The sequence below is a fragment of the Paramormyrops kingsleyae genome, chromosome 10 (assembly GCF_048594095.1).
Source record: "Paramormyrops kingsleyae isolate MSU_618 chromosome 10, PKINGS_0.4, whole genome shotgun sequence".
In the NCBI taxonomy this organism is placed as follows: Eukaryota; Metazoa; Chordata; class Actinopteri; order Osteoglossiformes; family Mormyridae; genus Paramormyrops; species Paramormyrops kingsleyae.
The window spans coordinates 7,442,407-7,460,569 of record NC_132806.1 but is presented as its reverse complement, the minus strand read 5'-3'; the positions used below and the strand labels follow the sequence as shown (position 1 = coordinate 7,460,569).

The 18,163-nt window shown below is 45.6% G+C and overlaps 1 protein-coding gene across 1 annotated transcript in view; it reads left to right on the top strand.

Moving 5' to 3' along the window:
• The window catches only part of LOC111835431 (NXPE family member 3-like), a 47,441-nt gene that overhangs the window by 27,907 nt on the left and 1,371 nt on the right, over positions 1 to 18,163 (top strand). The window contains exons 3-4 of the mRNA XM_072717223.1: positions 4,184 to 4,254; positions 17,910 to 18,113. Coding sequence (XP_072573324.1) covers positions 4,184 to 4,254; positions 17,910 to 18,113 — 275 coding nt within the window. The remainder of the gene's footprint in view (positions 1 to 4,183; positions 4,255 to 17,909; positions 18,114 to 18,163) is intronic.

Below are 18,163 nucleotides of genomic sequence, written 5' to 3'. Positions count from 1 at the left end.
TTGTTACAGCAATGAAAATAAGACTCATATTTGCTTGAAATATCAGTAATTTAAGTGAAATTTACCTATTGTGTCTTTCATGTGCTTGTTTTACCACAGGTAAAGAGTGCAGTTGGACTGGAGCATCACTTTTTTATGTTCATTTATTCCATATGAAAGATTTATATATTTCTTGATTATTTGTGTATTTGTAAAATAAAAGATTACCAAAATGTCTTGTTCTTTTCTTTTCTTCACTCTCCCTATCAAAATAGTCCATTAATGCATATTGCGCAGTAGTTCCTTCTAAGTCTCCTACTTATTTTATGTGCATTTGCACTGAATTGACAAGAAATTACTATGCATTTTAACCTTTATATGCTAATTTGTACTTCATTTGCGGTATAAAGGTTAAAGTGCATGGTAATTTCGTCATAGCAGTGCAAATGCACATGATATTGGTACACATTTGCACTGTTACAATAATCGATTGCTGTGCATATTGCTTTAAAGGTGAACATACGTGTTATGTGCATCCCCACGTATTAACACGCATAACTCACAGTTTTTTCCATGAATGCATCTCCGATTGTGACTCAGAAATAATCAATGAACTGTGTTGGGTTAAACCCAGGAACAATAACAAAGTTAAAAATAATGTAAGCATTTGCAGTAAATACAAAAAAGTCTTGCGTTCATCGCATCGCACAAAGTCCTTCATTTTTGTCTTCAATTCCAAAACGGTACCCCTCTCACAGCAACATGCACACACTGATGTAATCATTTTACCCTTTTGATATGAGCCCCAGTCCAGCTCCGGCCGATGTATTGATAATGTGCCTCAGTAAGTGCTCACAGCTGAGTGTGTTACGATCAGTGCTGTAGGTGAGCAGGGAAGCAGGGAAAAGGAGCCGGGAAGTCAAAATAACGGGGTTTAATTGGGGAAACAGGACCGGGGAAAGCACACTGACAAACGTCAATGACCGATCTGGGGTACACTGACTGAGACACGGACTAAATGCACAAGACTAGGCAAACGAAATAGACAACAGGTGAGAACAATCAGGGTAAAACAGGAGGTAATGAGGTGGGCGTGGCACACAGTAGGAGCGGACGGAGCGGAGTGTGACAGAACCCCCCCCCAAAGGCGCGCACACTGGGCGCGCCAGAGGAGAGGCGACGGACGAGACGGAACAGGACCTGGAAGACAAAGCAAAACATCAACCAAAACCAGGGAACAAGACAGAGACACAAAACAGGAACAGGGACGAAACGAAGGACAGAACCCGACAAAGAACTGGGAAAACGGACAGACAGACCTGGAAGGGAGACACAGAAGGGGAGAAAGGCGGAACAAAAGGGCCAGGAGCGAACGGAGGAGACAGAGAGGGACGAGGAACAAAGGCAGGAGGCAGAAAGGGAAAGGGAGGAGGAACAAGGGGAGCACGAGGGAGCCCAGGCGGGCGACGGGCAGCGGCCGGAGGGGCCGCAGGGGAGAGGGAGGAGGGAGCAGGAGGGGACCACCCAGGGGCCAAGGGAACGGGACGAGGGAGTGACGGAGGGGACACGGAGGGAGCAGGAGGGAACACCAGTGAAGGCAGGCTAAAGGGGGAAGCCGCAGCAGGTGGAGGCGCCGCCGGAGCCGGCGAAGGCGCCGTCCGACGCCCAGCCGGAGCAGGGGGGCCCGGAGGCGGCCAACATGGACCCGGAGGCGCGACCGAGGACCGGCACCGCGGATCCAGGGGGGGACCCGGAGGGGACCGCCGACCCCGAGCCGGAGGACCCGCAGGCAGCCACCGAGCCACAGCCAGGGGCCGAACGGGCGAGCCAGGGGGCAGGGCGGGCGGGACCAGGACCCGACGCCTATGTCCCCTTCCCTTACGGGACACCGACAGGCGGGGTCCTGTGGGGCGTTGGCCTTGCCGGGGTAATGGCGAGGGAGTCAGGGCCGTGGGCAGGACGGGAGAGGTGGCCTCAGGCGGGGCCGCGGGCAGGACGGGAGAGGCGGCCTCAGGCGGGCGCCGCCAGCATGCGACCAGCAGGGAGCGCCACAGCGGGCGCCACCATCACACGGCCAGCAGGGGGCGCAACCGCAGCCACCTCAGGCAGTTCGGGTGCCGGCAGGACAGGCGAGACGGGCAGTTCAGGTGCCGGCAGGACAGGCGAGACGGGCAGTTCAGGTGCCGGCAGGACAGGCGAGACGGGCAGTTCAGGTGCCGGCAGGACAGGCGAGACAGGCAGTTCAGGTGCCGGCAGGACAGACAGGACAGGCGGGTCCGCCGGCAAAGCGGCGGAAGCTGCAGCAGGCGGTGCCGCGGGTAGAGCGGCGGCAGCTGCAGCAGGCAGGACAAGCGGGTCAGGCAGGACAGGCGGGTCAAGCAGAGCTGCTGGCAGGATGGCAGCAGCCGCAGGCGGTGCCGCGGGCAGAGCGGTGGCATCAGCAGCTGCGGGCAGATCGGCGGCGGCAGCAGGCAGCGCAGTCGCGGGCCGATCGGCGGCGGCAGCAGGCAGCGCAGCCGCGGGCAGATCGGCGGCGGCAGCAGGCAGCGCAGCCGCGGGCAGATCGGCGGCGGCAGCAGGCAGCGCAGTCGGCAGGTCCGGAGCAGGCAGGAGGGGTGCTGAGCGCGTTGACGCTGCCCCTTTAAGGGCTCTCGGGACCCGGGGAATACCGTCCCGCACAGCGCGGATACCTCCGAGGCCCAGACGCTCCGGCCGGTAGAAGTACGCCTCCATCGGAGGTGGCTTCTGCTCGGCGCTGTCCAGGCGGGTGACGGCGATGGCGTCCCAGGCCGGGAGGAGAGAGCAGGCTCCCAGGAAGAGTACTTCTGCTTCTTCCTGCTGCTCTCGACCGCACTCCTCCCTTCGCTCGGTGAGCCGGCGCATCAGGCGGCGGAGGCATTTCCGTGCCCTCTGGAGCGGATAGTCTTGTCCAGGCGGGCGCTCCTTTCGGAGCAGTTCCGTGCCCCGGTCGGCCAGCTCCAAGGCCACTGGGTCCTCCTGGACCTCGGGCTCCGATCGCCAATGCACAAATTCTTGCAGCAGACCGAGCCGGGTGTGCTCGGCCTGCTGCTTTGTGCTCTCGGGGAGATCGGTCATTCTGTTACGATCAGTGCTGTAGGTGAGCAGGGAAGCAGGGAAAAGGAGCCGGGAAGTCAAAATAACGGGGTTTAATTGGGGAAACAGGACCGGGGAAAGCACACTGACAAACGTCAATGACCAATCTGGGGTACACTGACTGAGACACGGACTAAATGCACAAGACTAGGCAAACGAAATAGACAACAGGTGAGAACAATCAGGGTAAAACAGGAGGTAATGAGGTGGGCGTGGCACACAGTAGGAGCGGACGGAGCGGAGTGTGACAGAGTGCAGTAATAATTAACAATTATTACTTAACAATTAACAAGACAAATGCAGAGGGTGTGGCCTCGGAGTAAACACAAATTCACCTGAAAAGAGGTGCTAGTGATGAAGAATCCAAACTTTCCAGATGCTTGCCTCACAAATTGGCTCTCAGCTACATAAACATTCCTGTCTCTGATGTAGGGAAATATAGGGTGTGGGAGACCCCAAACTGCCTCATGCGGATAAATAAAACTCCACTATTTTGTATGTTCATTTATGAGTGTGTTCAATTTGCCATAGGCAACAGTGTTGTATGGAGACCGAAACATGACATAATCATAAATAAATATCAAATAGTAAAATAAATAGATTCAATTTTTCATTACAGAAATGTATAGAAACATATATTTAATTTTATATTCCAAAGACATATAGAAAAATAAATGTATTTCATTTTTTTATTCCAAAGATTTAATGGAACCCCATACATATGAAGGGTATAGTGATCTGACAACTTAGAAAGTCGTGTAGTGTGAACTTAGCATTACTAACATGAAAACCATCTAGCATTTCTTCTCATCCAAGCAAGGCCAAGGTAATGGAGTGCAGATCAGCAAAGTCCCCCTGTCCAATAGTGCTTTAGAAAAGGGTTAGGGCTGTCTAACTCATTTACATACAGATAAATTAAAAAAATCTTTGGAATAGAAAGTTACATTTATTTTTCTATAAATCTGAGGAATAGAAAATTAAATATATTTTTCTATTGATTGATTTATTTATGTTTACGTTACATTTTGTCCTCCATATTTTTGAGCCCAATGATATTATTTTTAAAATAATGCATTGTGTATTTCTGCAGGGGTAATACAAACATCGTCCTTCCAGGAAGCAGCCCAGTCATCAATGTGTTTGCTCAACATACTGATATTCGTAAGTGTTCTTTTCCTCCTACTTATTGTTCCCCACTCTCGGCAAATACAGTCACGCGAAAAAGAAAGTACACCCTTTCATAACAATTGCTTCTCTAAGATAAATGCTGATGTTTTTCCTCCTTGGCGTTGTGGTAACACACACCTGAATGCTCCAGACCAGCAAACTGCCAAAATTTCTGTTTTAAAGAGCTGGTCAAACTTCATCACGATCAGTTAATCGAATGCATCTGTTTAGCAGCACCTGGTTGTTACTTACCCTCTTAATTCCTATGGGAGCAACTGGGGTGTACTTAATTTTTCACACAGTGCTTCTTTATTTTGGCTTAGTTTTTCTTAAATAATAATGACACAGTGTAATATGTCACATGTACTTGTTCATCTGAGGTATTTACCTAATTTTAGACCTGCTAAAGACTGGATGATTTTTTTAAGAACATAAGAACATAAGAAATTTACAAACGAGAGGAGGCCGTTCGGCCCATCAAGCTCGTTTGGGGAGAACTTAACTAATAGCTCAGAGTTGTTAAAATCTTATCTAGCTCTGATTTAAAGGAACCCATGGTTTTAGCTTCCACTACACTAGCAGGAAGACTATTCCATACTCTAACTACACGCTGTGTAAAGAAGTGCTTCCTCAAATTTGTTTTAAAATGTTCTCCCGCTAATTTCCACTTATGGCCACGAGTTCTAGTATTTAGACTAATATTGAAATAGTCATTTGGTTGAACAGCATCCAGACCCGTTAGAATCTTATAGACCTGAATCATATCCCCCCTTAGTCTCCTTTGCTCAAGGCTAAACAGATTCAGTTCCGCTAACCTCTCCTCATAAGACATTCCTCTAAGACCAGGAATCATTCTCGTAGCTCTTCGTTGCACCTTTTCTAAGGCAGCAATGTCCTTCTTGAGGTATGGTGACCAAACCTGCACACAGTATTCTAGGTGGGGTCTTACCAAGGAATTATATAAATGTAACATCACCTCCCTTGACTTAAACTCCACACACCTAGAGATATAACCCAACATTCTGTTCGCCTTTTTTATTGCTTCCCCACACTGGCGAGAGGGGGACATGGAAGCATCAACATACATACCGAGATCTTTCTCGTAATCAGCTACCTTTATTTCAGTGGAACCCATAAAATATCTGTACTTTATATTTCTGCTCCCTGCATGGATTACCTTACATTTATCTGTGTTAAATTTCATCTGCCAAGTATCAGCCCATTCGCTAATTAAATCCAGATCCCATTGAAGCCTCTCTGCTGCTAGATTAGTATCTGCTACACCGCCCACCTTGGTGTCGTCTGCAAATTTAACCAGTTTACTGTATGTATTTGTGTCAATATCATTAATGTAAATTAGGAACAATAGTGGTCCTAAAATTGAACACTGCGGTACCCCACTATGAACGGAGGCCCACTGTGACATTTTGCCTCTAATAACTACTCGCTGCTTCCTGTCAGTTAGCCAGTTTTTGATCCAAGCTGCCACAGTTCCTAAAATCCCTGCAGCTTTAAGTTTTAGCAAGAGCCGTTTGTGGGGGACAACATCAAAGGCCTTCTGGAAATCTAAGTAAATCACATCATAGGCCTTTTATTATGTTCTGATGCGTAATAGAATTGATAAAGGGAGTCACGTAACACAAGTATTGAAATGGCCGCCTAGGTGATAAGCGCTGACAAACATTGTGTTAATTATCCTAATACTTTTATGTATGACCACTGGGTGATGGGCGTAGTGCATTGAAAATTTCAAACATATTCACAACGCTACAGATGATTTCAGTTGACCTGGCAGAGTTGGATGATATTTGCCAAACTACAATGTCGGTGGGAGGGAAGTTGTTAGAAGAAACAGGTGAAAGCCGCCTAGGAAGCCAACCCATTTGCTATGAAGGTGGAAGCCGATGACCTCCGTGATAAGCTGGAGCAGTGGTGGAACAACTGCACACGAGTGCCCGGGGCAAAACACCGATCGGGTCCCCCCCCTGCGCGCACACACACACACACACAAACACACACACACACGTATATGTGGCGGTGCTGAAACGAGTTTTAAAGTGTGGGTGCAAGAACACAAAAATTTTGAGAGAATTTGACTGTCCCTCACAAAAACTGTAAAGTTTTAGTGGCTAAATTGCGTTTTCTACGCCTTTTCAGACAGGAGATTTGTTTGGCTATGCCTTGTTTGGCTATGCCTTGTTTGGCTATGCCACACTGGTAACGTTGTTACCAGTGTGGAGACCGTCAGCGTTTTACCAAGGACAAAAATTCTACTTCCAGCTGCCTGCCCATCTCATCCATTTCTGTTGCAAAAATTACAGTGTATTGTCTAAGTGAATAGGGTATAGGTTAATTAGTGTGCACACACCGTCTTTCTCATTTTCATAATGTGTCCATGCATCCGGGTACAGCCCATTCAAATGTCATGTAGCCTAACTCTTTATACAACTTAGACAGCACGGAATCATTAACCTACTTTAACGCATTTATTTATACAACCACATATTTCCCACATTTTGACATCAGTGATGCAGTGAAGATACAGTCTCTTTATTTCTTGACACCAACCCTCCCCATTAATCCGGGCTTGGGACCGGCACCTAGTTGAGCTGGCTTGCTTGGCTGGGTTAGGCTAAACTATATACATATTTACAAAGACTACAATAAACCATTCCGAAATATGTAGCCTAACAAAACGCAGTTTAAAGAAGATAGCCTACCTGGAGAAATTGCAAACAAACAAATTAAAAGGCCCACGGCATATCATCGGGCTATTGTTACGTGCCGTAAGGAAAGTACGTGCCGTAAGGGAGATACATACCGTAAGTTTCAGGTACGTGCCGTAAGTTCAGGAGGATGCCTACAGGTTCTTCGGATGTTCTGCTCACTCGCCCATTGGTCAACCGCTCCCTCGACTCCGCCTTCTGGACCTGGCCTCGCCTCCCTTGCCTTCGGAGCAGTTTCTGGTTCATCGATAGAAGAGGCTGCAGCTTCGTCATTTCGTCTGCTTCTGCTTGCTTCTCACCTGCTAGCTTGCTCTTCATTCACTTTGTTTTAGGTGTGACTGCTCGTGTATGACTGTTTTGATTCCTGGTTTTCAACTCTCGCCTCATCCCTTATTGTACCTTCGCCCTGGTTTTGACTGCATGTTTGGTTTTGAACCTTCGCTTGTACTTCGACTTCGCCTCTTTGATCTCCCCTCTGGATACTGTCACTTCGGCTGTGTGTTTGCGTGTTCCACTAGGGGCGCTTTTCCACCGCACAAAGTACAGTACTTCCAGTACGGTACTTTTGGTACTTTCGCTTTTCCATTGACTTCTGGTCGAGTACCAGTACCGAAAGTTAAAGTACCGAAAGTGCCAAACCAGTTGGGGTACTTCTTTGGTACTTTGGGGTGGGACTTGCAAACATATTTGCTGTCGATTGGTTATGCAAATAGCCTGCCGCTAAAACACAAGATACAACCGCCATCTTTTGAAACACACAGCGAACAGCGAGAAATGACATAGTACAAACAAGTAGTAGAAAGTAGTTGAAACAAAACTATAAAAAAAAGTAAAATGGAAGGATGGACAAATGAGGAAACGCAGGCTTAATTGCCATATGGTCAGATGAACAGATCCAGCGGGATTTGGATGGCACGACTAGAAATAAAAAAGTATTTGCCATAATATCAAGCCGCTTGGAAGACACGGGACACACGCAAAACACAGAACAATGCCGCTTGAAGATCAAGAAACTTAAGCAGGACTACAGAAAATTGAAAGATCACAATAACAGGAGTGGCGGCGACAGGAAAACCAACACATGGTTTGAGGCACTGGACGCCATTTGGGCCACAGGCCCACAAATACGTGCAGAAGTAACATCGTGGACTGTGGCGTGTCTCCAGTGATTTCCAGTCAGGCGACTGAAGAACACAGTTTGACCGAAGACAATTCAGGTAAAATGAAGTAATTTTGTGTTCAGTTTCATCTGTAATATGTGACTCTATACACAGTTTAACGTGTTTTTGCATGTGTGTATCTCTAGATAGTCCCATGCAATCTTCACCAGCTCCTTCATCGTCTACGTCCTTTGCTGGCAATGTGGAAGCTCGTAGTACCCCCACTGCAGGTAAGGTAAACAGATGAGCTAAAATCGAATAGCAATTTTTGCATTAAGATGGTTTTATAAGCAGTTATGTAAAATGAAATTTTGTCTTTTAATTTTTTAACAGCCAGAAGGAAACGTAGACGGTCAGAAACTTTAGCCACGATGTTCGAAATGGTGCAGCCCCGCGAGGATCAACGCCACGAACAGCAACTTAAGGTCCTTCAGGATCTAGAACAGCATGAACGGACTGCTGCTGCGAGAGAGATGGAGCTGTTACAAAGCATGAACAAATTGAATCGTGGACTGCTTAATGTTTTGGGACAGCTTGTTCAGGCTTTGAACAACAACCATCCCCCGAACTCAGCGCACTGAACCGTTGTTTGTTGCTGGTTTATTTTATTTTTTTATTTATTCATTTGTGTGTGTGTGGTGTGTTACATGGGCATTTAATGTGAATTTTTGCATTTAACAGTACTTGGACTTAAAAACACTTGCACTCAAGACACTTTAATAAATCTTTTTCCACTCAGCAGTCTCAGCTGTACAATATTGGAACAAACAATATGAAACATGTGATATGGCAAACATATCCAGGACAGATTAACAATGCAACAAAAAAAACACCAATGCTAAGCAGTATTTACATAATGCATCAGGGCATTGCGCACCCTCACTGCTGCACCATCAACTTCCCTGTTTGGTTCTACCACAGGGAGCTGGTCTGGTGCAACAGGAGGGTCCCACTCATCTATGTACCTCTCACCATGCATTTCACATAAGTTGTGAAGAATACAACAGCAGAGCACCATAGACTTAACAAAATGAACATGGCAGTCATTACGTTTAAGTAAACATCTCCATCTACCCTTTAGCTGACCAAATGCTTTCTCAACTACACAGCTTGTTCTGCTGATTTTAAGATTGTATGTTCTCTGCTCGGCCGTTAATGATCCTGTATCTAGAAAGGTTTTTAAAAGCCAGTTTTGCAGTGGATATGCAGCATCACCTACTACATAGAAACCCACATCCTGACCAGCAATGCTCTTTGTCTGGTTCGGGAACAGCAGTCCTTGTTCAACCCGATCCCACAATTCTGATACACGTAGGACTCTGGCATCATGCATACTACCAGGGTATCCTGCAGAAAGGTGCCAAAACAGTCCCCTGCCATCAACAACACCCTGAAGCACAACAGAATGCCAGCCTTTCCAGTTAAAATATTCTGTGTGGTAGTCGGTAGGCGAAATTATGTGGATGTGTGATCCATCGATGGCGCTGACACACTGTGGAAGTCCGAATCTCTGCTCGAAGCTTGTGTAAATTAGGAAACGGCATCAGTTCCGGCAATAGAACCTTGTTAGCAGCCCTGCAAAACTTGTGCGTGCATTTCCACACTGTGGAAATGCCTACACCAAACAAATGTGCCACAAGCCTCAACTCTGTGTTGGTTGCCAGCTTCCATAGTGCGATGGCTATGCGTTTTTTTAAGGGCACACAACTACGAAAGTTGTTATCACGCTTTTCCAATTTTAATCGTAATCTGCGGCAAAGGTACTCGAATGTGTCCTTAGACATCCTAAAATTCTGTGTCCACTGGTCGTCTGTAAAATTCGGCAACGACCGAAGTCCACCATTCATTCGCTCTGCTGTGGGCCCATATTGAAGGTGGGCTGCGACACATTAGCAACACGTTTAAGGTCTGGTCGTTGAACGGGATCTGAAATAAAACAATAAATAAAATTAGTTTTTTAAAAAATCCTTAGCTTCAAGTAATGTGCTGTTTTCGCACAGCTTTAAATTTGACTTACTGTATAACTAGCTTGAGAATGAGCACATTAGTTGTAACCTGTACTTACCACTCGCCAACGTCTTTCCGCGTTCAATAATTATAGTCATGCTCTCCTCCTTCTGATGGCACGGAGTTGTGCCTCAAAAAGCTGCTTGACCGAGTTTCTAATTATAAGAATCAAGAACACCAGTCTCAGCATTTCTTCCATGTCTGAATTCAGCAAAAGAAATACCTCGCCGTGCTTTGTGATGACATCAGTTAGGGGCGGTCACTGATGATGTCATTTGGCGCCGGTACCAATTTTTACGCCAGTGGAAAACCGACACAAAAGAAGTACTATACTTTTGGTACTTTATGGAAGTACCGAAAGTACGGTACCTGGTGCGGTGGAAAAGCGCCCTAGGTGTGTGTAAGGAGTGTCTGCCATTTTTGTTCTTCGTAAATGAGGGGTTTACTGTTTGTTGGTTAGGGAGTTAGGCTTAGGCATTGTTGTTTCGTTTTCCCCTTTTGTTGTGTTCACTTAGGATTAGCTTAGCTTGGGGTTGTATTCGGTAGATGTGTTTTTGTTTGTTCCTTTAGCCTTTGTCACTCCTGACGTTCGTTACACCTAGTGTTTGTCAAGTGTCTGTGAAAAGCTATTTAAAAAAAACTATAAAATGACTCCCTTTGTGTCCCGTGTTCACTTCTCCCAGCTCTGGTTGTCTTGTCCTTCCCAATCCCTCCTTCCCTTTGACTTTGTTTTGGTGCGTTCGATTATTTCTCTCCAAGTTGGAACTCGGATGAAAACGTCACAAAACGTCACAAAAAAACTTCACTTCCCGTCGGAAACACACCTCTTTTATGACGTTGATGTCGGACAAGATTTTGTTGTCCGAGTTGCCCCTGTGACGTAATTTCAACATGGGGGCTTACACACTCAACAGTAATTCTATTTTATAAATCTTTAAAAATGTTTATTTTGTTAAATGTATTAATAGTTATAAATGTAATTGCACATGTTCGATTCAGAGAATACCATATCATGACCGTAAACAGTATCCAGGTATGCAATATGAGTTTTTTACCAGACTTGTTAGTGTCTTCGGTTTGTTTGTAGTTTGTAGTTTGTTTGCCTCTCGAAAAAAGAATATCGCTATGAATGTACTAAAATATTTTATAAAGCTTTTAATGTGGTTTGACTAGTTCGTGTTTCTTGTTTGTTTGCCTCTCAGAAAAAATAATCTCAATCCAAATCTGCTAAAATATAAAGTAACAACACACAGCAACGTGTTCATGGAGGCAGCCATGTTTGTTCCGAGATGTGGTAGCTCGAACGGGAGATTGTCGGACGTGATGTCACTGAACTCGGAATTTCCGAGTTCCGAGAGAAAAACGAATGCACCATTAGACTCCAACCCTAGACTGGAGCGTAACACTATATCCAACAAAAAGCAGTTTTTAAGAACGTAGCCTACATTGCGAAATTGAATTACTTTCTGGACCAACAAACGCAACTAGGCATGTACCTTCCTAGTCTTGATTTATGTTGTCAGACGAATGAGGACGTTAGGCAGCCTTTTGATCCTACGCACAATGCACTGCAGTTTTTTGCAAATTCCTCAAACATAAAACCATTAAATACAAAAGGAACAGCTTAGTTTGACTTCAAAACATTACTATGTATTATATTTTAAGTTTGTTGTAGGGATTTTACAGATTTAAAAAATTTAAAAAAAGAAATTACACCATACACCCACCATAATAAGAATGTACACCAAAAATGTCATAAAGTCATAAATAAAAAGCAAATAATGTATTCTAGCTGTCAAGAGCTTGGATGTCTGAGGCCCGGGTCTCCATGTCAGCTTCATGTCCTGGGGGGGCTGTGGCTCCCCACACACACTACTAGACATTTACATAGAGAAATCTTATGTACACCAGCGCGCTGACACACACAGGTGTGTGGACAGGTGTTCACGGACGCGCGCTGTCTTGATAAACTGTTGCTTCTGGGCATGTGTTGTAATGTTGGGTATGTGTGCTGTTCAATAACATTTAACGTTTGATTTTTGATGGGATTCATACAGATGTTGGTTGTTGTTTTCTCTCTTCAGCAGACAGTGAAGCAGATTATCTGTTTTTTCTCTCTTTTTTCCCTCTCTCTCCCTCTCTCTCTATCTCCCTTCTTCTCCTTTTTCCCCCCCTCTCTCTCCCTTTCCTTCTCTTGAGGAAGTAAATAAAAATAAATAAATAGATAGATAAATAAATAAATAAATATTTAAATAGAAATAAAGCTGTCCTCCGCAAAGGGGGGTGGTGGAGGGAATATTTTTTTTTTAAAAAAAAAGCTTGGAAAAAATCCGCGAACCCGCTGGTGGACACCAGTGGTGAGGGATGCCGTCAAGCTGAAGGAGTCCTATCGGGCCTTTTTAGCCTGTGGGACTCCAGAGGCATCTGACAGGTACCGGCAGGCCAAGCGGGATGCGGCTTCGTCGGTCGCTGAGGCAAAAACTCGGGTTTGGGAGGAGTTTGGTGAGGCCATGGAAGCGATTCTGGTCCACCATCCGGCGACTCCAGGCGGAAAAGCTGTGCAACATCAACACAGTTTATGGTGGGGATGGGGTGCTGCTGACCTCAACCTGGGACGTTTTGGGTCGGTGGAAGGAGTACTTCGAAGACCTCCTCAATCGCACCGACACGCCTTCCGATGTGGAAGCAGAGTATGGGGACTTGGGTGTGGACTCCCCTATCTCGGGGGCGGAGGTCACTGAGGTGGTCAAAAAGCTCCTTGGTGGCCGAGCCCCAGGGGTGGATGAGAGCCGCCCGGAGTTCCTTAATGTTCTGGATGCTGTGGGGCTGTCCTGGTTGACACGCATCTGCAGCATCGCGTGGACATCGGGGGCAGTGCCTCTGGACTGGCAGACCGGGGTGGTGGTCCCCCTTTTTAAGAAGGGGGACCAGAGGGTGTGCTCCAACTATAGGGGGATCACACTCCTCAGCCTCCCTGGTAAGGTCTATTCGGGGGTTCTGGAGAGGAGGGTCCGCCGGATTGTCGAACCTCGGATTCAGGAGGAGCAGTGTGGTTTTTGCCCCGGCCGTGGAACAGTGGACCAGCTCTATACTCTCCGCAGGGTTCTGGAGGGTTCATGGGAGTTTGCCCAACCAGTCTACATGTGTTTTGTGGAATTCGACCGTGTCCCTCGGGGAGTCCTGTGGGGGGTGCTCCAGGAGTATGGGGTGCCGGGCTTCCTTTTAAGGGCTGTTCGGTCCCTGTATGACCGTTGCCAGAGTCTGGTCCGCATGGGCGGCAATAAGTCGGACTTGTTTCCGGTGAGGGTTGGACTCCGTCAGGGCTGCCCTTTGTCACCGATTCTGTTCATAGTTTTTATGGACAGAATTTCTAGGTGCAGCCAGGGCGTTGAGGGTGTCCGGTTTGGTGACCTCAGGATTAGGTCTCTGCTTTTTGCAGATGATGTGGTCCTGTTGGCTTCATCGGACCGTGACCTTCAGCTCTCGCTGGGACAGTTCGCAGCCGAGTGTGAAGCGGCTGGGATGAGAATCAGCACCTCCAAATCCGAGACCATGGTCCTTAGCCGGAAAAGGGTAGAATGCTCTCTCCGGGTCGGGGATGGGGTCCTTCCCCAAGTGGAGGAGTTTAAGTATCTCGTCGTCTTGTTCACGAGTAGGGGGACGATGGAGCGGGAGATCGACAGGCAGATCGGTGCGGCGTCCGCAGTGATGCAGGTGCTGCATCGGTCTGTCATGGTAAAGAAGGAGCTGAGCCAAAAGGCGAAGCTCTCGATTTACCAGTCGATCTACGTTCCTACCCTCACCTATGGTCATGAGCTGTGGGTAGTGACCGAAAGAACGAGAGTGCAAGTGGCCGAAATGAGTTTCCTCCGCAGGGTGGCTGGGCTCTCCCTTAGAGATAGGGTAAGGAGCTCGGTCATTCGGGAGGGACTCAGAGTAGAGCTGCTGCTCCTCCGCATTGAGAGGAGTCAGATGAGGTGGCTCAGGCATCTGATTAGGATGCCTCCTGGTGAGGTGTTCCGGGCATGTCCCACTGGGAGGAGGCCCCGGGGAAGACCCAGGACACCCTGGAGGGACTATGTCTCTCGGCTGGCCTGGGAACGCCTCGGGATTCCCCCAGAGGAGCTGGATGAAGTGGCCGGGGAGAGGGAAGTCTGGGTTTCCCTGCTGAGACTGCTGCCCCCGCGACCCGACCTCGGATAAGCGGGAGATAATGGATGGATGGATGGATGTTTTCTTTGACTGGATGATACCGTTGGGTCAAATGTGGGTCATGTTACAGGCAGTCCACAGTTCACGGACCTACAGTTTTGTTGTGGGGTGTATTTGAGGTACAAATTTTAGTTTAATGTGCAGTCTGGTTATGTTGGGAGAGGGTGGGGTACAGGAGGATTTCAATGGTATTCTTTGGGACTGTTTAAGAGGGGATGGCTTTGTGTATCTTTATGTTCTGATTTTTGATATATGGCACTTAGATTCAATAATGTCTATTTTTCCACCTGGAATGTTAATGGTCTTGGGCATCCATTGAAACATAAGAAAGTTCTGTCAGTTTTGAAGCCAAAACAATTGGATATAATTTTCCTGCAGGAAACAAATTCGTCATTATTAGACTCAGAGAAATTTCCCAGAGACTGGGTTGGCTGGGTGTTCTGTAGTGTGGGCCCTGGACATAGAAGAGGGGTTAGAACATTAGTTAATAAAAAATTACAATTGAAATGTCTTAAGGTAACTAAAGACACTGAAGGGAGGCTTTTCATAATATTAGAAGAGAAACAGTCTCACCTGATTTCATTAGTTAATATTTATGCACCGAATGTTGATGATCCTGACTTTTTTGGTGGACTGGAAGCCAAAATTCAACAAACAAGAAATCATAATAATCATAATAACATAATAATTAAAGGGGATTTTAATTTAGTGATGGATTCAACTCTGGATCAAAGTAGTCAGATGGCCAGTAGAACTATGAAAGCAGAATTGATGGTGAAGGGTATATGTGACAATCTGGGATTAGTGTATGTGTGTTTTTCATGCCCCAATAGTACTGGAGTTAGTAAATATCACTGATAGTGTCACGCCCACATGGGCGGGATGTAGCAGCTGCAGGCAATTCCCCCTTGTTAGCGCCGCTTCTTAAAGTGGATGAGTCCTCACATACTTTGCAAAGTACTGTTGCCATAGTTAGAAGCATTACCAAGCGTTATTTTGTCTTTCCCGTTTGCCCTCCCTGCTGTGTCCTGCCTGCTTGTCTCACCTGCCTTGCCTGCCTACCCTCTCCCGCCTGCCCTTCCTGCCTGCCCTGTCCTGCGCTCCTGACCCCGCAAATTTTGCACGTCCTTCGAAATTTGCAAAATGAGAGAATCATACTGTTTTAAATTTTTGGTGACACAATAGGATACTGATAAGGATATATTGATATCTTGAGAATGAAACAAGTATTGGTCTTCACAAAATTTGCAGTGTTTGTAGATCTTTTTGTCTGATGTTTCTATGGTATACTGAAGTATAATTACAAGAATTTCATAAGTGTCAAAGGCTTTTACTGACAATTACAATAAGTTTATGCAAAGAGTCAATATTTGCAGTGTTGGCCCTTCTTTTTCAAGACCTCTGCAATTCACCCTGACATGCTGTCAATAAATTTCTGGGCCAAATCCTGACTGGTGGCAGCCCATTCTTGCATAATCAATGCTTGGAGTTTGTCAGAATTAGTGGGTTTTTGTTTGTCCACCCGCCTCTTGAGGATTGACCACAAGTTCTCAATGGGATTAAGGTCTGACTTCATTATCACTTTTACCTTATGGCACGGTGCTCCATCATGCTGGAAAAGGCATTGTTCGTCACCAAACTGCTCTTGGATTATTGGGAGAAGTTGCTCTCAGAGGATGTTTTGGTACCATTCTTTATTCATGGCTGTGTTCTTAGGCAAAATTGTGAGTACACAAGTGACTTCTTTGCTGCCCTTCTTTTGTCCTCCAAAAGTCTGATGCACTCACACCTGCCAGCTGCCATTCCTGTGCAGGTTGTGCCTTTGTGGTGCCCTGATCCTGCAGCTGAATCAACTTTAGAAGATGGTCCTGGTGTTCGCTGGACATTCTTGGGTGCCCTAAAGCCTTCTTCACAACAATTGGACTTCTCTCGTTGTAGTTCTTGATGATCTGATAGATGGTTGATTTAGGTGCAATCTTACTAGCAGCAATATCCTTGTATGTGAAACCCTTTTTGTGCAAAGCAATGACAACTGCACGTGTTTCCTTGCAGTGCAGGTAACCATGTTTAACAGAGGAAGAACAATGATTTTAAGCACCACCATCCTTTTAAAGCATCCAGTCTGCTATTTTAACTCAATCACCATGACAGTGATCTGCAACCTTGTCCTCGTCAACATTCTCACCTGTGTTAATGAGAGAATCACTGAAATGATGTCAGCAGGTCTTTTTGTGGCAGGGCTGAAATCTAGTGGAAATGTTTTTTTTGGGATTAAGTTCATTTTCATGGCAAAGAGGGATTTCATCTGATCACTCTTCATAACATTCTGGAGTATATACAAATTGCCATCATAAAAATAGGCAGCAGACTTTGTGAAAATCAATATTTGTGTCATTCTCAAAACTTTTGGCCATGGCTGAATACGCATATCGCATTTAAAAATTGTATCTCAAACCCCCTTCTCTACCCATTGCAACTTTTCGTAAATCTAGGGTAAAACATTTAGGATTAAATGGCTCTTTGCTTTAAAAAGGTTGCCGATCCCTGTCTTACTGTAGGTAGTCACAGAAAATTGTCTAAATGGTCTTCATGTTGATATAAAACTGTGATATTACGTATGTCGAAGTGTGTCAGCCCTTAGTCATTTCCAAACCTCTCCTAAAGTCACCTCAGTATTTGCAGCAACCATCCAATATACCCTTGTATTCTTTGAGTAGACCACTAGCTGCTACATCCTTCAACACACTATAAAAGATTTGTTACTGAAAAAGATTTTTTTCATGTTGCTACTCCCTCCAAATGCACCGTGGATCACCATGGATACGGGCTGTATGTGTGTTGTGTGTATTGTGCATGATGTTTTTAATGCTCCCTAGATTTTTTATATTAATGTATCTATTTATGCTGTTGGTCAAGGAGGAACAGTATTTCATTCTTAATCATACTAAAGTGTATGATAAAATTACAATAAAGGAAATCTTACAGTCTTACACTCTTAAAATATGGCTAATCTATGCCTCAGTGGTTTTTTTTAAACTAACTCAATTAATGAATTAAATGAGCTTGTGGTGAAATTTAACAAATACATTAATTGGCTGAGGTGCCCCTGAGGAGAGGTTTAGGAACCAAAATGATATTCATCTAGTCATCCAGCAAGATATCAGTAACCTTTTGAAGAACATGAGAGAGTTTTTATTGTGTTGCTCATAATCAGCATATGTTCTAATATTAAATTGTGCTTTTTTGTCTGAGCACATATATACATACTACCCAGATAAATAGTTTTAAACATTTCCTTTACCTGTCTAGGACTTTTCCACAGTTCTGTATGTTGTCTGGATCTCCTGGTTGAGCCTCCCTTGGCAAATATGTCTGCTGAGAAGAAGTGAGACAAACTACAATCCAAGACAGACTCAAAAAAGGCATCGTCAGAAAAAGTGTACAGCACTGCTCCAGTTTTGTTCCCCAAGGTACAAATGACATTAATTCATCTCAATGGTACAAAAATGTTCCTCAGCGTCCATTTTCTGTCTTTCTGTCACAGGTGAAACCAAAAAATGTGTGTCAGGTCTGAACACACCAGTACCTTCAGGGTTCTTCTTCAAGGACCACTGGACGTCATTGGTGTGTCGCACAAAGACCTTCTCCAAATCAGATGTGATTCGCTGCCTCACAGGCAAGCAGATATACATGATGGGAGACTCCACCCTGCGGCAGTGGTTCGAGTATCTGGGGAAAGCTGTGCCCAGTAAGAGTCCAGTTTTCCTCTGGAACATATATTTATATTTCTGACCAACA